Genomic DNA, 27,737 nt, shown 5'->3' on the forward strand with positions numbered 1-27,737 from the left:
TTACCTTTTTAAAAATTTTACTTATCATAGCAGACCAGTTATATATTGATACCTCTCTAAACTGGATACCTATATAATCTGGTTTTAATGGGTACATGTATCTGGTTTAGAGAGGTTAAGTTCTGTACTGATACTCTAAAACTGACCATGAAAAGCATCCAGTTTTGAGGGAATTCCATTTTATAGATAGTGTGTTTTGTGAACTTATTAATATTATAAATAACCACTTTACCCCCTGAAAACCCATTTTATATAGCTTAATCTTACTTATTAGCTTGTTATAAACACTTGTCACTTAACGTATGCGTGTATATGTATATATAATTTATATAATATACTCTTCTGATGCCACAGGATGGTGGCTTTGAGTGAAATAAAGTTCTGTTCTGTTCTGTTCTGAGGAGTTTTACTGTATTTACTTAAGGATTGTCTGTTATTTCTTTTACATTCATTGGGGTATGAATAAAAAAAAATCATCCACAAACAGTGTAAATCTGATGATGTAATTTTTACATTCATTGAGAAATTAACAAACTGCCATTGCTACGGCTTGACCAATGGGATGACATTATATTGTAATGGATGTAAGTGAAATTTAATTGTGTTCCGTGATGTCTGAAACTGTGACTGTAATATTTTCTTTGTTATACAGACCTCAGTCTGGGTCATTTGGAACAAAGCCGTGTCCCAAGTCTCAGCCGGAACTAGACTGGCACTTTGACGACGACCTGCAGGACATCAAAGTTGCCCCCAAGATCAAACCAAAGAAGGCCAGCCAGATTGCCAAAGAGTTATCTGACCTTGTCGTCTACACACAAGCTGTGAAATTCAGAGGTATGGTTGTGAGTTTATCTGTTAATGTTTTGTAAGTGGCCATTGGTCAGCACTGGTGAGATATGTGACAGAAGAAATCATAAAAAAAAAATTTTTTTATCTAGCCGATAATTAAGGGGCAGGATGTAGCCCAGTGGTAGAGCACTCGCTTGATGTGCGATCGGTCTCGGATCGATTCCCGTCGGTGGGCTCATTGGTCTGTTTCTCATTCCAGCCAGTGCACAACGACTGGTAATTAAGCCCCTATATCAAAGGCCGTGGTATGTGCTATCTTGTCTGTGGGATGGTGCATATAAAAGATCCCTTGCTACTAATGGAAATATGTAGCAGATTTCCTCTCTAAGACAATATGTCGAAATTACTATATATTTGCCAATGATCAAATAAATCAATGTGCTCTAGTGGTGTAGTTAAACAAAACAAAGTATCTTGCCAGTAAATTAATTAAATTTTATTTGAAGTAGTACGAGTGTTCTGGGCACTATTGTACCTCAAACAAGTGCTCAGTGCAGAAATAGGATAGTCAAGCATGTTGCTTCTTGTGTCTATCTAAAGAATGAAGGAAGGATGAAATGTTTTATTTAAATATGCACTAAAAACATTTTTATTTCCATAGATTCCAATGATATTCCTACAATAATAAATCTTCCCTTTTTGTAAAATAATAAGACAAAATGAAATTTTAGATATATTTAGGGAACATTTTGTTGTATCATGATTAGTGATATTTCTAGTCAGTTGAAAGTCAATTAGCAACTACTGTTTAATGTTTTTAAATTGTGTTGCGTTGCAAATACTGAACAAAATATTCACAACAGCCAGGTGTATGGTAAACAGGTTGAATATGTTGAGTTTATTTTTTACCACAGGATTGTCTCTCAGCCCTAACACGTCTCTGAAGCAGAAGAAAGGCCCTGTTCGGAAAGGCATCAACTCCAGCACACCCACTCTCTCCACATCAAGTAAGCTTGATGCCCCTCACTTACTTGCTCTTCTTTTTGTCACTGTATGGTAGATATCAATCTCTCTCTCTCTCTCTCTCTCTCTCTCTCTCTCTCTCTCTCTCTCTCTCTCTCTCTCTCTCTTCTCTCTCTCTCTCTCTCTCTCTCTCTCTCTCTCTCTCTCTCTCTCTCTCTCTCTCTCTTGCTCTCTCTCTCTCTCTCTCTCTCTCTCTCTCTCTCTCTCTCTCTCTCTCTCTCTCTCTCTCTCTCTCTCTCTCTCTCTCTCTCTTGCTCTCTCTCTCTCTCTCTCTCTCTCTCTCTCTCTCTCTCTCTCTCTCTTCTCTCTCTCTCTCTCTCTCTCTCTCTCTCTTGCTCTCTCTCTCTCTCTCTCTCTCTCTCTCTCTCTCTCTCTCTCTCTCTCTCTCTCTCTCTCTCTCTTCTCTCTCTCTCTCTCTCTCTCTCTCTCTCTCTCTGTGTGTGTCTGTGCATGCGTGTGTGTGTGTGTGTCTGTGTGTGTGTCTGTGTATGTGTCTCTGTGTATGTGTCTCTGTGTATGTGTCTCTGTGTGTGTGTGTGTGTGTGTGTGGGCACGCGGGTACAAATATTAACAATTTTCAATACCGGTACCATATTTGAAGAATTAATTTTGTGGGTAGTGAATATACCATAGGGAAGTATGTACATGTGTATTTTATGGTCTATCTTTTATTGTATGGTTGCTAGAAGATGGAATGTTGTTCAGTCATAAATATTAAAAATAATGTTTCATTAGTTTTTAATTGTTAATAACATTTTATTAAAAATTTTAATTTACAGAACAAATAATAAATTTCCTATCTGTCAGAAGATATCGGAAGTTGGAGGGTCCAGTTCTGTATTAACTTATCTTATCTTTCAACTGGTGTAGATGCATAATCTTCAGAGATGGGGCAACTAGTGGACCCTCTGTTTCCATGACCTATTCATTTTTGTTACTTCCAAAACTACTTCCCAGCTTTTCCATATATCAATACAGATCATATCTTTTATGAAATGAATTCTTGTACTGCACGACAAGTTTAAATTAGTTTTTCTGTAATATCTCAAAATGTTCAATATTGCTATTCCATCCTTTTGTCAGATCAAAGAAAAATGTGCTTTTTGAAATGCTACAGAGTTGAATAGTGCATGTAATTTCATTTGCTGTTAATAGTTTTTATCTCTCAAAGTATATAATACATGTATGTTTTCCTTTGTAGGTGACAAGAATGATTTGACTCCACCCCTTGCCATCCCTCGTCTTAAAAAGTATGACGGCATTCCTCCATGCTATCTCGTGTCTTCTCTCAATGAAAACAAAGCCAAACAACTATGCCGGCGAAATCAGCTTGGAGTTATCAAATATCCTTTAATGTCTTTGTGTCAAAAAGATTGTTTTTTAAACATACAAAACGTGTTTAGTCTTTACATCATTATTACGATGTTAGGTACATCCTTAAAAAATAGTAAAAATCTATCGTTGATTTAGGGGTTTTTGAGGCTAGGTCATCACTACATACTATAGATCCTGAAATTAACGCGTCCTTAAATTAATGCGAGTGGCAGTGGGCAGACTAAAATGCAACATGAAATTAATGCGAGTGGCATCCGTTTGAAATATTAATTTAATAACGTGGGACTCCTAGACAAAACATAGAAATAAATGGGTCATATTATTAATGCGAATAACGTGAACTCGCATTTTTCACATTAATATTATGATCCCATTAATTGCAGGATCTACAGTATTCATTCATTTATTAATTCATTAATTCATTTCTATATCCATTCATCTATCTTTCAGTCCATTCTTTAGTTAGTTAGTTTATCATATTTAAATAACCTAGTTCGAACAAGTTATTTAAACATTTTCCCATTCCATGAATACTCTACTTCGCCAGTGTTACTGCCATGTGTATCGATCTCTAATGATAATACAGATATGCAGCACCGTTTTCTCGGTGAGCTGTCACAGTTGTTTACCTTAACCAAGTGCACCCATACAGAACGACAGCTGATGCGCACCTACCCAGCAGGAATGCGTATAGACTCCTCAAACTTCAATCCAGTGATATTTTGGGCCTTTGGTATCCAGATGGTGGCTCTGAACTACCAGACAGAAGGTAAGTAGCACCCTCTTTCCTGACTTTTGTTGTTGTCATTGACGATATGTAGATGTTCATATTTGTAAAACACTATATAATTGTTTCAACTAACATACTATCAACGAAAGTAAATGTGATCTCTAATTACTAACATAATTAACTATTAGAAATTTATAAACAGGAATTAATTTGTAATTCAGTCATTTTTTGGATAATTCACCGTTTTACATTATATATTTTCAGGATATTCCACAGAAATTAAGGTGTATAAAATCCCAGTAATTCACCAGTAATTTTTTTTTAATATTGCTTTTATTTGTAAATAGCTTTCCTTTAAACATACATGTAATGATAAAAATTAACCCTTTTTACAGATTTATATTCCACATGTTTCTTCCAATGGCTTTTTTAGAACATTCTAAATATGTAAATAATTTAAAATAATGTTTTTTTACAGATGTGGCGATAGCACTAAACACTGCAATGTTTGAAGCAAATGGGCGCAGTGGGTATGTTTTAAAACCTCTGGTGATGTATGACAAGAATCATGTGATGTACAACCGCTTCAACCCACTAGACAAGGAATTCGATGGTCTTCACGCCACCATTCTCACTCTGCATGTAAGTCATGAATGCATGTCATCACAGCTATATTTACCGGCGTCGTGGTTAGGCCATCGATCTACAGGCTGGTAGGTACTGGGTTCGGATCCCAGTCGAGGCATGGAATTTTTAATCCAGATACCAACTCCAAACCCTGAGTGAGTGCTCCGCAAGGCTCAATGGGTAGGTGTAAACCACTTGCACCGACCAGTGATCCATATCTGGTTCAACAAAGGCCATGGTTTGTGCTATCCTACCTGTGGGAAGCGCAAATAAAAGATCCCTTGCTGCCTGTCATAAAAGAGTAGCCTATGTGGCGACAGTGGGTTTCCTCTAAAAAGCAGTGTCAGAATGACCATATGTTTGACGTTCAATAGCCAATGATAAGATAAAGAAATCAATGTGCTCTAGTGGCGTCGTTAAATAAAACAAACTTTTCACAGCTATATTTATTCCAATAAGCTCTGTTGATTTAGTAAACTAGTCTGGAATGGCAGTCCTCTTTGTGGCAGTGTAGGAAGGATGTATTGTCCGGTAAAGGATCTCGTGAGTGGCTGCCTCCTAAAGATGAAGCACTAGATAGAGGTTCATGGAATGTGAGCTAATTTCACAAAACACTGTAAGGGTACATATACAGTTAGATATTTAACACATGCAGTACATTTTATGATGATCTATATAATGTTATGACAGTAAGGACGAAAACAAATTATTTATATGTATTTTGAAATTTATAATTTGTACTGTTCATACTAACAGAAAGTCATTTTTATTTGGAGATTTACATGCAAAACTACATGTAGGCATTTTGTTGAACAAGCGAACAGAGAAGACAAAATATTTTTAAAGTTAAGTGTAACCAGAATAAGTGTAATACAAACTCAACTGATTGTCTTAGTGTTTAAGTTCATCCAAAAGACTATTACACAATGTGTTCTTTAAAAACAAGTGGCCAGTACTAAAGGACAATTTTATAGAGTCCTTTTTAGATAGATGGTGGCTAATTTAAAGATGCATTATCTACTAGGTATAACTGCAATTTATCACATGAATCCAAACCCAACATCACAGCTGGTATAGCTATAACTACTTGTAATACAAATAATCTAAAAGCCTTTGTTAAGAATCCATAAACAAGCTGCTATCATCACGGCTGCTGCCTCTGTCATGATTACAGTTCTACACCTCACTAAATTCAGAAGATACAGCCATATTTGTTTTTAAATAGCGTTCTTCTTTTGAAGATAATGAATACCCTGTACCATGGACCCCTAATAACATACCCATTGTGAGTTCATGGATGTCAGTTTAGAACCACTGCTGCATATACACATGTACATACAATGTATATAACATGTATAATATCCTTTATAAGATAATGAATACCCTGTAACATATTGACCCCTAATGATGCTTCACATACCCATTTTGAGGTTACGGATGTCAGTTTAGAACTATTGCTGCATATACACATGTACATATATAACATGTATAATATCCTTTATAAGATAATTAACACCCTGTACCATGGACCCCTAATGATGCTTCACATACCCATTGTGAGTTCATGGATGTCAGTTTAGAACCATTGATGTCAGTTTAGAACCATTGCTGCATATATTATTTTTAACTTGTATTTCACAGATCATATCGGGCCAGTACGTTTGTCCCAGTCACACAGCCAGCACCCAGGTGGAGGTGGAGATTATTGGCATCCCAGTGGACTGCGCTAAACAGAAAACAAAAGTGGTGTCCAAGAACTCGCTCAACCCCATTTGGAATGACGTGTTCACATTTCAGGTAAAGTTCTACTGCTGATCCAAGTTTGTAGATATTCAATACTTCTTGTATGAAATGCTATGTTTTTACAGAATTAGGTTGTGGTAGTAGAAGGAAGTAGAACTGCACATGGTACATTTGTTATTGACAGAAATGTTATTGTGATTTTTTTATTCTTTGTCTAACCTACACAGGTAATGACTGTTATTTCCACAACAGATTAAAGTTTGTTTTGTTTAACGACACCACTGGAGCACATTAATTAATTAATCATTGGCTATTGGATGTCAAACATATTGTAATTCTAACTTGTAGTCAACAGAGAAAACCCGCAAAAAAATTTCTAATGCAGCAAGCGATCTTTTATATGCACTTTCCATAGACAAGATAGCACATACCACGGCCTTTAATATACCAGTCATGATGCACTGGCAGGAACGAGAAATAGACCAATGGGCCCACCGACGCACAACAGATTATGTCATATGATACATGTATGTAATGTGGTAGAATATTATACATCTGAATTCCCCATCTCACAAGCTTTAAAATTCTGCTTTGTCATATATACATTTAAACATCTTTACAGACTACATTTCCTCTATAATACAATTTACAACCCATTTGTAGTTTCTTCCGTTAATCAAAATACAACACAAAAATAACAATATGGAGGAAATGGCTCACCTACTAGTGGCCAAGAATATTTATTTGAATTAAAAAATGGTTCACCTACATGTGACCATGAATATTTCTTCGATTTTGACTCAATGTCAGTACATGTTAATAAAACAAAATGTAGTTAAAGCTCCTATCTCACCTCATCGCTATACTAACATAGCAACAGTTTGAATAATTGGGTGGGGTTTCACTGTCAGCAGATACAGGAAACTATCTTAACTCAACATAAAAGTTAATCATTTGTAATGACCAAGTGTCTTGTTTTGTGTGACCTACATTGGAGATGGAAGCGAACATAGATCAAAGAATGCCATATCAGATGAAGGCACTTAAACTGAAAGATGTATTCTAAATGCTGTATTAAATTTAAAGATGTACACTTGGGATAGCAGTTTTAATGTCTTTGCCAGATACATGTATATAGCTTATCGTCAGTCTCTTAGCATGTTTGCCTAACTCATTTTAGAACTTTAGGACAAATGGAAAAAAACCCGATTTTTATACAAACAAAAATGAATTCTTTAAAGTTTATTTGAAAGAAACCAACATTTTTTCTTATTCTTGTTCAAATAATGTTTAAAGAAGTAATTTTTGTTTGTATGGAAATCAGGGTTTTTTCCAGTAGTCTCAAAATCGCTAAAGATTAGAGAGGCAAATATGCTAACAAGCTAATGTTATGCTTTGTTTTTTCTTTTATTCTTGTTCTGTAAAGTCTTGATATATTGTTGTTGCAGGTTTTGTTTTCCGACCTCGCTTTCATCAGATTTGTCGTGACGGACTCCAACACGAGTCACCTGGTATCACAGAGGATCATTCCACTCCGCAGTCTCAGACCAGGTAATTAATTTGTTTCACTGCCAAGGTAACCTGGTCACTGATTATGTACATGGTAAGGCGCATCAGTTTAATTAATAATTGTGTAGCACATTACTGTACATAAGTTGACATCTTGGGACTCGGCAAGTATGAATGTGACAAGATAAACAACTGATTCATGCATGGCTTAATTTCGAAAGAATATTTTTCACTCATATGTTAGGATGTTTGGTTCTTTGCTTGGGAATTGGGGAAATATAGTTATTCCCCTGAACTATAAGCAGACAGTGTTTTCTTACACTCCCGTGTAGGAGATCACCGTTGTTTATCAAAATTGTATACAACATATGTTGGAGATCGTTTCTGAGAGGTCATGAACCAGTTTAGTGTTATTGTAAGGAGATGTAAAGTGACGTCATTGGAATACTGATGTCATTCAAATTCAAAATTAGTTGTATTATTACAATGCTTCGCCACATTAAAATGCTCTCTTTTCATCAATTTCATTTTCAAAGTGGTTGGCAAATGTTTTAGAGTGCTCTATTTTTTTAAGGAGAACGGATCTGTTAGTACAGTAGTGATTTGGTTATGATGTAGTATGTATGCTTAAAGCCAAGTATCCATACACCATGACCCAGTTAGACTACATTCTGTAACAATATAATTTAGTTCATTATATTGTTTACATTTTCATTGTGTCGAGGTATGTAAGAAATAGAATACTTTATTTATGTCCATTTGATACCATTTATTTTACAACTCGTAAGATAAATGGTATTAAACGGAAGCTTATGTATTATTCTCTATATACGTTATGGGTGAGAATTGCTGTTTTACTAGATAATTAAAAAACATTTCTACTCATTCAGAGCTACATGTGTAGTCTTACCTACACAATGTGAAAATATATGAAACTGTGAACTGTTTGTTATATAGGCTATCGTCACGTTCGTTTGCGGACTCCATCAAACCAGCCGATGGAGCTGGCCACGTTGTTTGTGTACTCGAAGCACGAAGAGGAGCTTCTCGAACCCTGCAACAGTCTGGAGTTGTCACAGTCGACCGGGGGAGCCAAGAAGATCTCGCTCTTCTCCAAGGTCAAGGAGTTGTCAGAGGTTAGTACACTGCAAGTTAGAGATCATAGGTACATCAATATTTATCATTTTTCAAGTTTATTGAGGTGGATACATCAGGAGTGATCACAGATTAATACCGTGGGTGTTATTTGACGTGGATACATCAGGAGTGATCACAGATTAATACCATGGGTGTTATTTGACGTGGATACATCAGGAGTGATCACAGATTAATACTGTGGGTGTTATTTGACGTGGATACATCAGGAGTGATCACAGATTAATACCGTGGGTGTTATTTGACGTGGATACATCAGGAGTGATCACAGATTAATACCATGGGTGTTATTTGACGTGGATACATCAGGAGTGATCACAGATGGATACAGTGGGTGTCATTTGAGGTGGATATATCAGGAGTGATCACAGATGGATACAGTGGGTGTCGTTTGAGGTGGATATATCAGGAGTGATCACAGATGGATACAGTGGATGTTATTTGAGGTGTATACATCAGGAGTGATCACAGATGGATGCGGTGGATGTTATTTGAGGTGGATACAGTGACCACAGATGGATACAGTGGGTGTTATTTGAGGTGGATACATCAGGAGTGATCACAGATGGATACAGTGGGTGTTATTTGAGGTGGATACATCAGGAGTGATCACAGATGGATATAGTGGGTGTTTTTTGAGGTGGATACATCAGGAGTGATCACAGATGGATACAGTGGGTGTTATTTGAGGTGGATACATCAGGAGTGATCACAGATGGATACAGTGGGTGTTGTTTGAGGTGGATACATCAGGAGTGATCACAGATTAATACCGTGGGTGTTATTTGACGTGGATACATCAGGAGTGATCACAGATGGATACAGTGGGTGTCATTTGAGGTGGATATATCAGGAGTGATCACAGATGGATACAGTGGGTGTCGTTTGAGGTGGATATATCAGGAGTGATCACAGATGGATACAGTGGATGTTATTTGAGGTGTATACATCAGGAGTGATCACAGATGGATGCGGTGGATGTTATTTGAGGTGGATACAGTGACCACAGATGGATACAGTGGGTGTTATTTGAGGTGGATACATCAGGAGTGATCACAGATGGATACAGTGGGTGTTATTTGAGGTGGATACATCAGGAGTGATCACAGATGGATGCGGTGGGTGTCATTTGAGGTGGATATATCAGGAGTGATCACAGATGGATACAGTGGGTGTCGAGGTGGATATCAGGAGTGATCACAGATGGATACAGTGGGTGTTATTTGAGGAGTGATCACATATAGATGAGGTGGATGTTATTTGAGGTGTATACATCAGGAGTGATCACAGATGGATACAGTGGGTGTTATTTGTGGTGTATACATCAGGAGTGATCACAGATGGATGCGGTGGGTGTTATTTGAGGTGGATACAGTGACCACAGATGGATACAGTGGGTGTTATTTGAGGTGGATACATCAGGAGTGATCACAGATGGATACAGTGGGTGTTATTTGAGGTGGATACATGAGGAGTGATCACAGATGGATGCGGTGGATGTTATTTGAGGTGTATACATCAGGAGTGATCACAGATGGATACAGTGGGTATTATTTGAGGTGGATACATCAGGAGTGATCACAGATGGATAACAGTGGGTATTATTTGAGGTGGATACATCAGGAGTGATCACAGATGGATACAGTGGGTGTTATTTGTGGTGTATACATCAGGAGTGATCACAGATGGATGCGGTGGATGTTATTTGAGGTGGATACAGTGACCACAGATGGATACAGTGGGTGTTATTTGAGGTGCATACAGCAGGAGTGATCACAGATGGATACAGTGGGTGTCGTTTGAGGTGGATATATCAGGAGTGACCACAGATGGATGCGGTGGATGTTATTTGAGGTGGATACATCAGGAGTGATCACAGATGGATACAGTGGGTGTTATTTGAGGTGGATACATCAGGAGTGATCACAGATGGATATAGTGGGTGTTTTTTGAGGTGGATACATCAGGAGTGATCACAGATGGATACAGTGGGTGTTATTTGAGGTGGATACATCAGGAGTGATCACAGATGGATACAGTGGGTGTTGTTTGAGGTGGATACATCAGGAGTGATCACAGATTAATACCGTGGGTGTTATTTGACGTGGATACATCAGGAGTGATCACAGATGGATACAGTGGGTGTCATTTGAGGTGGATATATCAGGAGTGATCACAGATGGATACAGTGGGTGTCGTTTGAGGTGGATATATCAGGAGTGATCACAGATGGATACAGTGGATGTTATTTGAGGTGTATACATCAGGAGTGATCACAGATGGATGCGGTGGATGTTATTTGAGGTGGATACAGTGACCACAGATGGATACAGTGGGTGTTATTTGAGGTGGATACATCAGGAGTGATCACAGATGGATACAGCGGGTGTTATTTGAGGTGGATACATCAGGAGTGATCACAGATGGATGCGGTGGATGTTATTTGAGGTGTATACATCAGGAGTGATCACAGATGGATACAGTGGGTGTCATTTGAGGTGGATATATCAGGAGTGATCACAGATGGATACAGTGGGTGTTATTTGAGGTGGATACATCAGGAGTGATCACAGATGGATACAGTGGGTGTTGTTTGAGGTGGATACATCAGGAGTGATCACAGATGGATACAGTGGGTGTCGTTTGAGGTGGATATATCAGGAGTGACCACAGATGGATGCGGTGGATGTTATTTGAGGTGTATACATCAGGAATGATCACAGATGGATGCGGTGGATGTTATTTGAGATGGATACATCAGGAGTGATCACAGATGGATGCAGTGGGTATTATTTGAGGTGGATACATCAGGAGTGATCACAGATGGATACAGTGGGTGTTGTTTGAGGTGGATATATCAGGAGTGACCACAGATAGATACAGTGGGTGTTATTTGAGGTGGATACATCAGGAGTGATCACAGATGGATATAGTGGGTGTTATTTGAGGTGGATAGTGATCACAGATGGATACAGTGGGTGTTATTTGAGGTGGATACAGTGACCACAGATGAATACAGTGGGTGTTATTTGAGAAACATATCAGGAGTGATCACAGATGGATATAATGGGTGTTATTTGAGATGGATAGTGATCACAGATGGATATAGTGGGTGTTATTTGAGGTGGATACACCAGGAGTGATCACAGATGGATACAGTGGGTGTTATTTGAGGTGGATACATCAGGAGTGATCACAGATGGATACAGTGGGTGTTATTTGAGGTGGATACATCAGGAGTGATCACAGATGGATATAGTGGGTGTTATTTGAGGTGGATAGTGATCACAGATGGATACAGTGGGTGTTATTTGAGGTGGATACAGTGACCACAGATGAATACAGTGGGTGTTATTTGAGAAACATATCAGGAGTGATCACAGATGGATATAATGGGTGTTATTTGAGATGGATAGTGATCACAGATGGATATAGTGGGTGTTATTTGAGGTGGATACACCAGGAGTGATCACAGATGGATACAGTGGGTGTTATTTGAGGTGGATACATCAGGAGTGATCACAGATGGATACAGTGGGTGTTATTTGGGGTGGATACATCAGGAGTGATCACAGATGGATACAGTGAGAGTTATTTGAGGTGGATAGTGATCACAGATGGATACAGTGGGTGTTATTTGAGGTGGATACAGTGACCACAGATGGATACAGTGGGTGTTATTTGAGGTGGATACATCAGGAGTGATCACAGATGGATATAGTGGGTGTTATTTGAGGTGGATAGTGATCACAGATGGATACAGTGGGTGTTATTTGAGGTGGATACAGTGACCACAGATGAATACAGTGGGTGTTATTTGAGAAACATATCAGGAGTGATCACAGATGGATATAATGGGTGTTATTTGAGATGGATAGTGATCACAGATGGATATAGTGGGTGTTATTTGAGGTGGATACACCAGGAGTGATCACAGATGGATACAGTGGGTGTTATTTGAGGTGGATACATCAGGAGTGATCACAGATGGATACAGTGGGTGTTATTTGGGGTGGATACATCAGGAGTGATCACAGATGGATACAGTGAGAGTTATTTGAGGTGGATAGTGATCACAGATGGATACAGTGGGTGTTATTTGAGGTGGATACAGTGACCACAGATGGATACAGTGGGTGTTATTTGAGAAACATATCAGGAGTGATCACAGATGGATATAATGGGTGTTATTTGAGGTGGATACAGTGATCACAGATGAATATAGTGGGTGTTATTTGAGGTGGATACATCAGGAGTGATCACAGATGGATACAGTGGGTGTTATTTGAGAAACATATCAGGAGTGATCACAGATGGATATAATGGGTGTTATTTGAGGTGGATACAGTGATCACAGATGGATACAGTGGGTGTTATTTGAGGTGGATACAGTGATCACAGATGGATACAGGGTGTGGTATTTGAGGTGGAGTGACATTTTTTGACTAATTTCTGGAACTGCTTTTCAATTTCTAGCATTTACTTCCATCTTCATGGAGGTGGGTACTCCAGGAATTATAACGTGATACACCCTGTGTTATTAAAGGTGGTTACTTCAGATGATCAGAGACTGTTTTTGACTATGTCATTGTATACTGGGTGTTTATTATAAACAATGTTTGATCACAACAATTTGAGTTTGTTTTTCTGCTTGGACATTGTGAGAAATTTTTATTCTGTATCTTGTAGGATAGTGACTGAAAATCTTGTCTTTTCTTGTACATATCTGGACTAGTTTTCATTAACTTGATTAATAAATTAATGTTCTCAATTTCAGGTAAATGGACAGAATGTGACAAAACTGAAACGACGCATGTTCTTCATCAGTGTGTTTGGAGTTACGGCCCCTGACGAGTACATCATTCTGAAGGTCACACAAGACACCACTGTGTATGAATCGATCGCTCAGGTTAGATATTCACACATTACAAGTTAATATGTTTGACCCTAAATGTAACTTGTCTTGTTTTGTTTTGTTAAAATCCATATTTTAAAATGCACACCTGTTGTTGTCGTAGTATTGTTAACAGCATAACTATTGTAGTGAAGGGAGTGAGATGAAGGCACTTATCTTCTCTAGCTACATGTATCTTCCCCAATGATGCTTTTTTCTTTTTGACAATATAACGGCTGTTGTATGGCCTGGTACAGTGACATATAATTTGACCTTTTAGGGCCAGAGGAGTGCTCACTTGAGGTGCTTGCGTCGCAGGATCGAACCACCTCGGTGGATCCATTCAGCTGATTGTTTTTTTTTCTCGTTCCAACCAGTGCACCACATCTGGACAAAGGCCGTGGTATGTGCTTTCCTATCTGTAGGAAAGTGCATGTAAAAGATCCCTTGCTGCATTAGAAAACATGTAGTGGGTTTCCGCTGATGGCTACGAGTCAGAATTACCAAATGTTTGACATCCAGTAGCCAATGATTAATTAATCAATGTGCTCCAGTGGTGTCGTTAAACAAAACAAACTTTTTTCTTTTTTTTTCATAGGGCCAATCATGGTACCTGACCACCAATATTAAAATTTCCAGTTTTTTAAAGTTTTTTTGTAATCCTCATTTATCACTGCTTTAACCATTATACACAATCAAAACTGGTCTTTTTCTAACATGAATATTCAAGATGTTGTGTTACATTTTCAGGCACTAATCAAGGTGGGCCACCTGGAGGAGCTGGTGGGTAACTATGTGCTGGTGGAGGACGTGCAGAGTGGGTGGGAGAAGAAGGACCAGGAGAAGGCGAGCACCCAGAGGATCCTCGACATGAGTGAGAAGGTACTGCAGGCTCAGAACAGGTGGAAGGGAGCTGGCCGCTTCATCCTGCGCAGACTCACTGACGTAAGATAGCTCACTGATATCTCACTTTATCTCACCGACATAAGATAGCTCACTTTATCTCACTGATATCTCACTTTATCTCACCGACATAAGATAGCTCACTTTATCTCACTTTATCTCACCGACGTAAGATAGCTCACTGATATCTCATTTTATCTCACTAATGTAAGATATCTCACTGATATTTTACTTTATCTCACTGATATTTCACTTTATCTCACTAATATCTCACTAATATCTCACTTTATCTTACTGACCCACAATATCTCACTGATGTAAGATATCTCAGTTTATCTCACTAACATAAGATATCTCACTGACATCTCAGTTTATCTCACTGATGTAAGATATCAGTTTATTTCACTGATATCTCAGTTTATCTCACTGATGTAAGATATCTCAATTTACCTCATCGATGTAAGATATCTCAGTTTATCTCACTGATGTAAGATATCTCAATTTATCTCACTGATATAAGATATCTCAGTTTATTTCACTGACAAAAGATATCTCACTGATGTAAGATATCTCAGTTTATCTCACTAATATAAGATACCCCAGTTTATCTCACTGATGTAAGATATCCCAGTTTATCTCACTGATGTAAGATATCCCAGTTTATCTCACTGATGTAAAATATCCCAGTTTATCTCACTGATGTAAGATATCTCAGTTTATCTCATTGATGTAAGATGTTTCAGTTTATCTCACTGATGTAAGATATCCCAGTTTATCTCACTGGCATAAGATATCTCAGTTATCCAACTCAGACTGATTTAATATTACATATATCTCACTTGGTATACAAAAAATGAAACAAATGTAGGGAAACAGGTTACCTAGAATGTCAGCACCTATAGTCTTCTCTCCGTTCGTTATAACCATATCTAGATGTGTTGCATGTTTGTAGATTAATTAAACTTGTTGGCCATTTCCACAGGCTTCTTTTAAGTTAAGTTGATTTTTTTTAAGTTTATTTATTACTGTGAAGTAACAATATTAAAAAAAAAAATATTTATTTATTTCAGGACCCCAGCAGCAGAGCTTGGATGACAACCCTCCTTAAAGATCAAAAGGTAAATTTCTGTAACTGCATATTAATTTTAATTTTTATACCTATTCCCAGTACATGTATCATACATTACAATCAATACAGCCGTTATATGAACAATTAAATACAGTACAGTACACTTAGCATGCTAAATTTACCAAATTGTTTTTATGATGTTAAAAATGGCTATATACATTTTGTCATGAAAAGTGTAATATATAGAGGATTTGTCACAAGTGGGTTTTTTAATATGGAAAATATCAACCGAGTCTATGTTAATCTGTATTTGTCGAGGCTCTACCAAGACAAATACAGATTAACTAGATGAAGTTGCTATTTTACATATTAAAAAACATGAGTAGCAAATTCTATTTATCCTATAACACTTCTAAAATAACATTTTAATTCAATTTTTTAGAAAATCACAGTACTAAAGTCACATGTAGTCACAGTTACATGTAGCTTATGACAGTGTATCTAAAACAGTAAACAGCCGGCTTATTTTGGGGAATATTGTCATTTTTCATGTGTCATTTAACAGAAATTTAGAATTAAAATTACCTTATATTCTGTATCAGATGCATAATCTTGGATGGCACTGTATTCTGCTTTGACACATACTATTCAAGTATGAACCAATGTATCATTGTCTTAAAATATAGATACATAACAAAAAATATATAATTAAAAAATGATGTGGTTTTTTTTTATAGCAAAAATTATTATATCAAGAATGTTTTGTTGTGTCTTTTTTGCAGAGAAATTCGAAGCTTGATGCGGACGAAGCGAACAACTGGGACAGCACGGAGCACATGTTTGTGGTGTGTGTGTACAACGTGTCTCCCGACCAGCCGTACACGGTGTTCAAGGCCCCTGTGTCCAGCACTGCGCAGGACATCATCACACAGGTATACGACAAATAGATCTACTGGTTTACCAGCTCGGTATGGTGGGGGTGGGGGTGCAGCCACACCATCTGTGAGTCCTGTTTTGGGCTCACATACAGGGTAATATGAAAGGTAGTGGGAAAAAGTGACATTAAACCATGGCCCCAAATATTTCAAAAGATTTTATTTTACTATATACATGTTTATTGAAGAAGAAGAAGAAAATGTCCTCAAATGCTAATGTTAAAATTAAGACCCAGTCTTCTAAATGGAAACTTTGGTGGGGTTTAAACATAAATTTAAATATCATTTTGTTGTATTATAGAAAAAAAATTCTTTACCTATAAGCCAGAATATTTCATGCAAACTGTCATTGGGTACAATCATGCAACTTAAAATTATCACTAACTTCCAAAATTGGTTACATGGTGAACCATTACATGTTCTAAAACAAAAAGTTGCCACCCTCAGAAGATAACTTAATTTCAGTGCAATTTTGAGATAATTGTGTAGGTTATGCAATTTTAAAATTCACCAAACAATCGGTTACCAAAGTAAAAATCATATAAACTAACTTTCTGAAACACCTTCAGTTCTGAAATATAATCGCCTTGTTTGCCCATTCTTGTAGGCCATGATGAAAGCTCGGAGAGCCAACACTCAAGATCCGAGAGGTTTTGTTCTTGTTGAAGAGCTGGACAGCCAGAATATTCCGGACAGCCAGTCAGCACCGTCGAAACACAAGAGCAGCGAGCGTTGTAAGATGAGAATACTGGCTGACGACGAGAACGTGTACCAGGCTCAGACTGAGTGGAAAATGAGCTGTCGATTTGTCCTCGCGTCACGCGACCAGGCAGCAGTGGAGCTGTGCGAGGTAACCACTTTTAGAACATATACATGTATACTGCTTTCCAAACAACAAAGCATCATTTATAGCATAAACCTAAATATATGATATATTATATGAACGAATTAGGTAAGCATGAACCATATGCATTGTGATTTCTTCCTCGTTTTGGTATGAGGTATATATATATATATATATAGAACAACAAAAGAAATGTGAATATTTCAATATACAGTATAATTTCCCTGATAAAATTTATTTGGTAAAACGTCTATCAAAATGGGAATAAAATTGATCATTGGTCATTTATAAAAAAAAATGTAGTGGGTTCCCTCTCTATGACTGTGGCAAAATGACCAGATGTTTGACATCCAGTAACCGATGATTAATAAATCAATGTGCTCTAGTGGTGTCGTTAAACAAAACAAGAAAGAACAAAGAATGGTCATTTATAATACATGTATTAACAAGATACAAAAACTTAACAGGATTCAAGATGAATAATTTTAAATAAATTAATGAAAACTGATTTAATATTCGAGTTTCTTTTGTTGTTCAGTGTAGCTGGTCTTTAACCTTTTTGAGAAGTGTTTTGATCATTTATTGGGTGATTCACATCCCAAGGTTCAGCTAAGTTATCTTTCAACAGAGATCTTTCTGTAGTTTGGAATTTTGAATGCCACGTGTGACAACATCACTAAATTCAAGCAAACTTGTCAGTTCTGAGTGTTCATTTATGATTGGGTAGCTCCATCCAGCATAGATACATACTGAAATTGTATATAAATAAAAATAAATAGACTGTAAATTTAATGAAATTTTTTATTTTTATATTACAAGATCAATTTTTAATTTAATCCTATTCTTATACCTACCTTTGTTTCATACCCAATAGCTGATGTGAATTTTTGTGCTGGAGTGTCTTTGAACATTCATTCATTCATTCAATCATTATTGAAGAAAAATACTTTAAACATATATAATTAAATGTCCGTTACATTCAATACAATTCGTCGATTCACAAAGTTTATGGATGATTTTTTTGTTCATACCCCGATGAATATAAAAGAAATAACAGCAGGGGTGGGAATTCTCCTCGGATCAACTGTTTTCCTCTCATGGAACATTGCGTTTCCTCGCATTTTAATCATCCTTTCCTCCAAAATGTATCAGGTAACCTAGGATTTTAAGAATTTGCAGGACCCCTCTAGATTTCCTCTTTTTTACAGTTCACCAATTCCCACCCCTGAACAGACAATCCTTAAATATACATGTATATTATAACATTACACTTAGTCACAATAGATCATACATCTTCACTGTCTTCCTAAGCATGTTGAGTACGGTAGTAGTTTTATTTTGCACTCAACTGCATTTTCCAAGTCCTGTGAAATCTACCAGTATGTTACTGACGTGTACATCACAACTCACAAGTCAGAAGTAATTTACGTCAACTGTCATTAATAACCGTTTACAGACCTTGACATGATAAAATTGAGGGGAATGATTAATTGTTCAACTAACTTAAGATTATGGGGAACCATTTGAGATATCTCCATGCCGATTCCATATAAATTCATATGCTAAGGGGATTCAAAAATTACTAACCTAAAGTGAGGTGAGGTCTATTTTTTTTATGTAAAAAATGTATAATCATTGAAGTTAATTTTTAAATGTTTCAAAAGTAATAGCAATCTTTTGTACTTTAAATAATTCAATAAATTGATAATTAATCTTACAAACTGTTTACTTATGTGGGTCTAAAAGATCAGAAATTAAAAAAAAAGTGTTTTCTTCTTTGTTTGAACTGTGATACACTACTAAATATACTATTGGATATGTTCAGTGTTTTTGGAAGAATTTCCTACACACATATAAGCTATTTCCTGGTGCTTGACAAACTGACTTAAAATATCCATAACTGCACCTTTCAAAATATTATAAAAATATCCATATATCACACCTGAAATGATCTATATTATATCTTATCCAATAGTTGTAGTCTCTTTCATCATATGCCTATCTCTGTTGCATGGCTTTGACAGCTTGAAAACCTCTGCATGGATTTCTTTTGCAGGAGAAGTTGCGCAGTCAGACGGCTAAAGGAACGTGTTCCCGCCCGCATGGAATGCTTTCAAAGCGCATTGGGTCTAAGAAAATCTCAAAACACTCTGTCCTGGCCGACAGGATGCCCCATCTGTCACGATCGCCTGGTGGGTTGTAATAGAATTCAGAGGTGGATCCAGAGTGGGGTTTGGGGCGGGGCGGGGCCGTGGGGGTAACAGGATTTTATTGAAAATGTTTTGGAAGTAAATACCTGGGCCCCCGTTCCACAAAGCAATCTTAGCCCTAAGATCACCTTAAGTGTATAGCTACCTTATGCACTAAGGTGATCTTAGTGCTAAGATTGCTTCGTGGAACGGGGCCCTGGGGCCTGATTCACAAAGCTCTCTTAGGCTCTGCTAGACAACAAACCATCCTCTTTGCAAGTCTTTTAGCATTGCACTGCGAGATCGCACAGTTGCGAGAGTTTAGTGAATTAGTCCCCATGGAGGTGTATTGTGAAACTTTTTAAGACGCTTTGTTAGGTGTTTTGACACCCAGCAGCCAGTGTATTTATAATGTTGGCTTGCTGTCGTTCTGTCACTGTTTGGTGAGTTGGGTGAGAGGGTAGGTACTGTGACTCAATCACTGGATCCACCACTGATATTACAGATGGACATGTTCCTTGAGTTTTGTATCCTTTTCTTAACATCTCCTGTATAGATATTCATTCTAGAAGTAGATGGCATGGCCATGATACTTTGGGTTTGTTTTTTATTTAATGTGCTTTCTTATAGAGAGATGTGGGGTCAGATTAACAACCCTGTAAGCCATAGGCTCTTATATATCATAGGCTACATGTTATATAATAACAGGCTTCATTTGTTGGGGACTGAAGGTGGTGAATATCCATATACAGTGAAATCTCTCAAAACCGGACCCTCTGTAAACTGGAATTCCTCCAAAACCAGACATTTTTCAAGGTCCTTTTTCAAAAATCAGAACAGAAATTAACTTTTCTAAATCGAATACCTCTTAAAACCGGACATTTTACTTGGTCACAAGGGTGTCTGCTTTAGAAGGATTTCACTGTAGTAATGGGTGTGAAATATAAAAGTTACAGTCCCCATACTTTTTTAATAATTCCATATTCTGTAGCGTTATCAGGTTTTTTGGGACCACTTGATATATTATAGTAGTGCATATATTTATATAGTAATGGGTGTGAAATATAAAAGTTACAGTCCCCATACTTTTTTAATAATTCCATATTCTGTAGCGTTATCAGGTTTTTTGGGACCACTTGATATATTATAGTAGTGCATATATTTATATAGTAATGGGTGTGAAATATAAAAGTTACAGTCCCCATACTTTTTTAATAATTCCATATTCTGTAGCGTTATCAGGTTTTTTGGGACCACTTGATATATTATAGTAGTGCATATATTTATATAGTAATGGGTGTGAAATATAAAAGTTACAGTCCCCATACTTTTTTAATAATTCCATATTCTGTAGCGTTATCAGGTTTTTTGGGACCACTTGATATATTATAGTAGTGCATATATTTATATAGTAATGGGTGTGAAATATAAAAGTTACAGTCCCCATACTTTTTAAATAATTCCATATTGAATAGGGTTATCATTTTGTTTGGGGTTTGTTTTGGGTTTTTTCGGGGGGGAGGGGGGTACACTCAATATATTATAGTAGTGTAATACATATAAACTAATTGTTTGACCAAAGCAGTTTTCTGCAGTGTGTAACAATAATGTATTTTATTTGTATTTTAGATACAGTCCATCGTTCCATAAGTTTCCCGTCACAAGTGAACAACTCCACGGTGGTTGCTGCAGCCAAGGCAGCATCCCAGCAGCCGGTGACAGCGCAGGATAAACGTGGAATGTTCCAGCTGAAAAAACTGCCAAAGTTGAACTTCAAAATGGGCAAATGAAGTACACTTTTTCAGGCTTGGCCGTGAAGGTTTTAAACACATGTCTGCCTGGGACACTGAATGGAGTCCAGAGACACAGGCCAGGTGTCATTATCCTGTAGGTGCAGAATATTTGTCATGTTTTTACAGACTAAAACATGATGCATCAAGGCAAGGCGAATGGTTTTAACATGCTGGTCTTCAAATTTGCTAGATGTTTGGCTTAGATGGCTGATGGAATCTTAGTCTGGTCATCTTCACATCTTCTTGGGTCTAAGAATTGGCAACAATTCACAGGATGTAAGATCCATCCTGTTGCCCAACATATGATCCAGTCTCGAATTGTCCGGTTTCACGACTATAATGATCCACTCACTAATTGGCAACTTTTTCAGGATTACATGATCCAATCCAGCCAATAATCGACTAGTTATTGCAGGAAACAAATGATCCACCATCCTGGCTGGTATTGTAGGATGATGATCCAATCCAGCCAATAATCGATCATTTGGTGCAGGAAACAAATGATCCACCATTCAAGTCCTGGCTGGTATTGTAGAATGGCAGGATCTGTCCTAAGAACGGTCACATTTTAATACTTGTGATCCATCGAACAAATAACGACTTGCTGCAGACTGCAAGATCATACTTGAAAGATTTGTCACATTTATACAGGACCCAGGGTCTCCTCAAGATCGGTCGTGTTAATATGGCATGATCGATCCACTTAACAACTGCCTGTTCATTGGAGAATACAAGATTCATATGTTTATACTTGATACATGAAGGGTTGTGCACCCAGCAGCTGACAGACTTTGTTACAGGATGTATCATCCATACAACAGTCGGCATGGGTTTGCAGGACGTTCATGATATATTCATAATATATGATGACACAATGAGTTGAGAGACATTCAAGTTGTTAATAAAACTGAGAGAACTACATTGCTCAACAATATGACATGACGGAAAGATCATTACAGACTGGTAATGCAGCATCAGATGGGTTCAGCAACACAAAATGGCTATGAGAAATGAACTTCCAACAGTGATAGTTCAGCACCACTTTCTGAGCAGCGAGTTAATGCTCTACAAAATGTCATAGCTAATGGTATGTACTTCAACAGGTATAACCTGTATAGTCATACATTTATGACATTTTAATGGCAATGCTTTCACTTGATTTAGTGAATGGTAGATGTTGTATGTGCAGAGTCAGTACAACCACTACAAAATGTTGTAGGCTTTCGGAAAAAGCTGGCATTACAAATGAAAACGATAAACATTCAAGTGCCTCTCTGTTTTTGATGCAAGATATTTGGAAGCAGAAATGGATGGCATGATGAGGAATGATCTCAGATTTCTAGATTTAATTACTACAAACTGAAACTGTGATGGCGTTTTGAGATTTTATTTATTCTCCATTTGTTACGGTTGTTGAGACAGATGTTTATTGTGGCACTGATTCCTAATATTTGTTAAATATGGAATACATTTTAGTGCTGTGATGCCGATGTATAAAAAAGAGATTGTTACATCCAAGATATTTTGTTAGAAGTGATAAAAATCATTTGTATCCCAGGTGACTGTAATATGTAGAGAATAATAGTACATCTTGTTATATACGGAGTAGGTACTTATTTAACATCACTCTGATTGTTCATCTGGTGTTTTGGTTTTGTTTTGGTATTTGTTGGATGTTGTATGGTGTCTGTCTGATGATTATTCTGTTGTATCAGGAAGTTAAAAATAGCTACTAGATGACTGCAGTGACCAAAGGTGCCAATATACCCTTTAAAAGCCAAATGTTTTTATTTACATTTTAGTGAGGTTTTTTATATTATATATTATACTTTTAGAACGTTTAGTTAGGAGATAGAGGATTAATTGGGATGAAAATTAACCCTTAAAAATACAGTGTTAAAATGTGGATTATTGGAAAATGGAGGCATTTCTAGTTTTACTTTTGTCTTTTTAAGAATGTTTAAGAAATCCAGTGGTAAATGAGTTTAATTACACGTATATGCTTGTTTATGGTGCACAGTTTGAAAAGTAGTTAAATCAAAAATAAATTATGTATTTTTGACCAATGAAGGAAGGAAGGAACTGTTTTATTTAACGACACACTCAACACATTTTATTTACGGTTATATGGTGTCAGACATATGGTTAAGGACCACACAGATATTGAGGAAGGAAACCCGCTGTCGCCACTTCATGGGCTACTCTTTTTCGATTAGCAGCAAGGGATCTTTTATATGCACCATCCCACAGGCTTGCACATACCACGGCCTTTGATGTACCAGTCGTGGTGCACAGGCTGGATATTGTCCAATGAGTTCAAATGTTTGAAAGTCCCTCTATATTATCTGTAAGTTACTAAATTATGTGTTAACTTTTAGGTGATAGCCCAATGTTTGGACATTTGTAACACAAGGCATGTACATGTATGTAACATTATAGCTTTGATCTATAATTTATCGTAACATTATGACTTTAACTTTTTAAAATTATTCATGTCACGGTTATTACAGTTCGGTCAGTATTATTTAGAAATCTAGTTAGGACCTATAAAAAGAAAGACCATGTATTTGATTTCATCATGTTTGAGGTTGTTGATTTTTTTAAGTTGGCTTAAAGGGGAAGTCTCAACGTTGCATTATGACCAAAATATTAATTCATTTAAGTTTTTTATAAAATGTAAATATACTATACCTTGAATTAGAAAGAGCATCCAAATAATTTTATTTTGTTATTTTTATGAATTTATTTTGTTTAAAAAATATAATAAGGTTAACACATGATGTCACAGTTCAAAGTTCAATTACATCTCCATGTTAAAAAAGAAATGTCTGTTATTTTAATTAAATTTCTATGTAGTTTATATTTTGTCACCAGGGATTCTTGAGAAAACCCCTTTTTAAGCTGACTGGGCAATAGAAAAATATGACATTTTCAACTTTAACACTTTACCTTTAAAGTGACAGACTCTAGTTCTTAAACACTAAGGCTAATTTTTCACTACTAGAGCCGTTTATGATAACTGAAGTCAAGATTTTATTATTTAGATTATCCATTTCCGTACATCCAAAGTGTTTTTTGGTCATCCTGGTGTTTTTAATATCAAAAAATTCAGTTTTAAAATATTTTTTTAAATGCACATGAGTCTGAGAAGTAACGGTTATGGAGTCTGGTTTTAGTCTATTTTTAAGGGTGTGTCAACCTCACAGACTCTTGTGTCACTCTGTTGTAACTTCATCCAAGTGTGTTACAGGTTTGTAGATTAACTAAACTTAGTGTCCATTTTCATGGGTTGAAACTAGGGTCTGCGCTTTTAAGGTGAGTTGCCAACGTTTTGTTGTTGGATCTTGTAAAATGTGTGATGATTGATATTCAAAAAGGTAGAGGGCAAAGCAGTACCATTGATGTGTTTTCGTTTTGTGTATGTATTTGCCATCCAATGGAAAAACCTGGAGCTTAATTCACAAAGCTCTGTTAGGCTCTGCTAGACAACAAAGCATCCTCTTTGCAAATCCTTTTGCATTGTCCTGCAAGATCGCAAATTTGCGAGAGTTTAGTGAATTAGGCCCCTGTTAACTCACTTTTTTGGTCAGAAATGAGATAATAATGTTCAGGTTGCCCGGTTGAACGAACTTTTTGTGCAGTGAACTGCAATTAGATTCTTTTACCAATGGCAAAACCAAATTCTAGGGTGTCCGTGGAAATATTAACACAAAATCGTAAAACCTAGAAAACACCAGTGACCCATTTTAAGATAGTTTCTTACCCCCAAAATAACAGATATTTATGAATCAAAATCACTAACAGATATTGTTTACACAATAATTTTTATAATCAGAAACAATTACTTAACTTTTTTTTTTAATTTTTCAAAACAGATACTAGTACTCGACTATCTTGTTTTTCTCAAAACAGATACTTTACTATAGGTTTTGCTACTGGGCAGCAGGCTGTGTGTACTGGACATGTTTGCTTGTTGGCCAACAGGGATGTTGCAATTGAAGCATTGAATCAATTCATTTTATACTTACTTTTGTTTACGTTTTGTATCGTATAAAACCAATGTACTGTGTTCTTAATGATCAGAATCTTTATCATAACTTTACATATTTTGTACTTGTTACATGTTTAGTAAATCACTTGTGGTTTGATATCATTACTTAGTTAATATACATGTGCGTATATGCATAATCAGTTTACCTTTTGTATTATTTTGTAATAGTGTACCATATTTATTGCATGATGTCATATTCATGACAGTTCTAATTAGTTTATAATCTGTCTTACGAGATGTTGATTTTTTTTCTATATTTTAACTAGCTGTATACATTTATATATATCATGACCTGTTATTTATTAAATATGTATATTGATATTTGTTACTTTTAAATTAATAACAGAGAATGTTAGTAATAATATAACTGAGAATGTTGGCAGGGAAACCTTATTGCTTAATGTCAGATATTAATATTTTGAAAGCAAATTGACAGTAACTAGTATCAATCTTAATTATACACATGTATGTATAATATACTCATTATACTGTATGATTATTTAAGAAAAATACTTTAATTTAAAAATTCTTTAAATAAGAACATACTTTAATATACTAATTATACTGTATGATTATATAATATACTAATTATACTGTATGATTATTTAAGAAAAATACTTTAATTTAAAAATACTTTAAATAAGAATATACTTTAATAAAGAAAAATACTTTAATAAAGTGTACCACATTAGTTGTTCCAGAATTCTGAATTTTAGTGCTATCTGGAAAGGTCATATAGTACTCCCCCCCCCCCCCCCCCCTATTTTTTAAGATCCAGTAATGTCTGTTTGGTATTTTTTGTCCAGTGCCATTTCCATCCCATTTAATTCAACATACCTGTAAAATGATTTCAATCAATAGATGTATATTATCAAAACTAATATATCTTATTTCTTCCTCATTTAACATTTCATAACAGGTGCAATTTGGTACAGTGGGGAGATTTCACTTGATATTATTTTAAAATTAATTATGTTTTGTTAATCGTGTATTTAATCTTTCATCATATTTAGAAGTAAATTATACTGACAAAATACCAAGTTTAAAAAATAGTATTTTCTTTTTTTAAAGTAAATGCATTTAAAACAAAAACGGCCAGTGCTAAATATTCTTTATATGACCATGATGGACATGACAAATGTCTGTTATTTTTTACCATTTGGATTGTTTTTAGGGTTTTTTTAAAAATGTTATTACATGAATAGAGATGTAAAGTCGGTATTTTCTAAACTAATGTGGATATTATGGAAGCAAGTTCAAACTAACAAATTTTCTGATACTGCTAGTTGTTGATGTATACTTCCAAGAATATATATTTCAGAATATTAATTCTTTGTCTAAAACCAAACTCAACTCTAGTCTTTGAACTCACAGGATCTAATACGTTGGCTTCATTGAAATTACATTGTAGTATTTTATTATACTTCTATAAGGGAATTAATTTTCTTCAAAGAATAGGATTCCTCTTGTCCATTTAAAAATGTTTGTATAATTTGAAACTATATTGTTACAGTATTATTGTTATTGTTTTATAGTTACAGTATACTGAAATCTGTTTTCTCTTTGATGGCCATTTACTTTACCAGACGGGGGCCAATTTCACAAAACATAGTAAGTTTATGTCTGCAACTAGCAGTTATATCGATCATACGTTTACATGTGTATGTCTGCAACTAGCAGTTATATCGATCATAAGTTTACATGTGTATGCCTGCAACTAGCAGTTATATCGATCATACGTTTACATGTGTATGCCTGCAACTAGCAGTTATATCGATCATACGTTTACATGTGTTTGTCTGCAACTAGCAGTTATATCGATCATACGTTTACAGTGGGCCCACGGACGTGTGTCTGCAACTAGCAGTTATATCGATCATACGTTTACATGTGTGTGCCTGCAACTAGCAGTTATATCGATCAAACGTTTACATGTGTTTGTCTGCAACTAGCAGTTATATCGATCATACGTTTACATGTGTTTGTCTGCAACTAGCAGTTATATCGATCATACGTTTACATGTGTTTGTCTGCAACTAGCAGTTATATCGATCATACGTTTACATGTGTTTGTCTGCAACTAGCAGTTATATCGATCATACGTTTACATGTGTATGCCTGCAACTAGCAGTTATATCGATCATACGT

General features: G+C 36.2%; 1 protein-coding gene across 1 annotated transcript in view; it reads left to right on the top strand.

Annotated features, from left to right (window-relative positions):
* LOC121383648 (1-phosphatidylinositol 4,5-bisphosphate phosphodiesterase epsilon-1-like) overlaps positions 1–23,673 on the top strand; it is a 154,233-nt gene extending 130,560 nt beyond the window's left edge. Inside the window, exons 20-34 of the mRNA XM_041513741.1 lie at positions 653–834; positions 1,704–1,796; positions 3,014–3,187; positions 3,734–3,916; positions 4,356–4,519; positions 6,146–6,301; positions 7,696–7,798; positions 8,714–8,892; positions 13,689–13,820; positions 14,556–14,750; positions 15,779–15,826; positions 16,560–16,709; positions 17,320–17,562; positions 19,613–19,748; positions 21,375–23,673. Coding sequence (XP_041369675.1) covers positions 653–834; positions 1,704–1,796; positions 3,014–3,187; positions 3,734–3,916; positions 4,356–4,519; positions 6,146–6,301; positions 7,696–7,798; positions 8,714–8,892; positions 13,689–13,820; positions 14,556–14,750; positions 15,779–15,826; positions 16,560–16,709; positions 17,320–17,562; positions 19,613–19,748; positions 21,375–21,535 — 2,299 coding nt within the window. The 3' untranslated portion in view covers positions 21,536–23,673. The remainder of the gene's footprint in view (positions 1–652; positions 835–1,703; positions 1,797–3,013; positions 3,188–3,733; positions 3,917–4,355; positions 4,520–6,145; positions 6,302–7,695; positions 7,799–8,713; positions 8,893–13,688; positions 13,821–14,555; positions 14,751–15,778; positions 15,827–16,559; positions 16,710–17,319; positions 17,563–19,612; positions 19,749–21,374) is intronic.
* The last annotated feature ends 4,064 nt before the right edge of the window (positions 23,674–27,737 follow it).

This window comes from Gigantopelta aegis, chromosome 10 (assembly GCF_016097555.1).
Source record: "Gigantopelta aegis isolate Gae_Host chromosome 10, Gae_host_genome, whole genome shotgun sequence".
Taxonomy (NCBI): domain Eukaryota; kingdom Metazoa; phylum Mollusca; class Gastropoda; order Neomphalida; family Peltospiridae; genus Gigantopelta; species Gigantopelta aegis.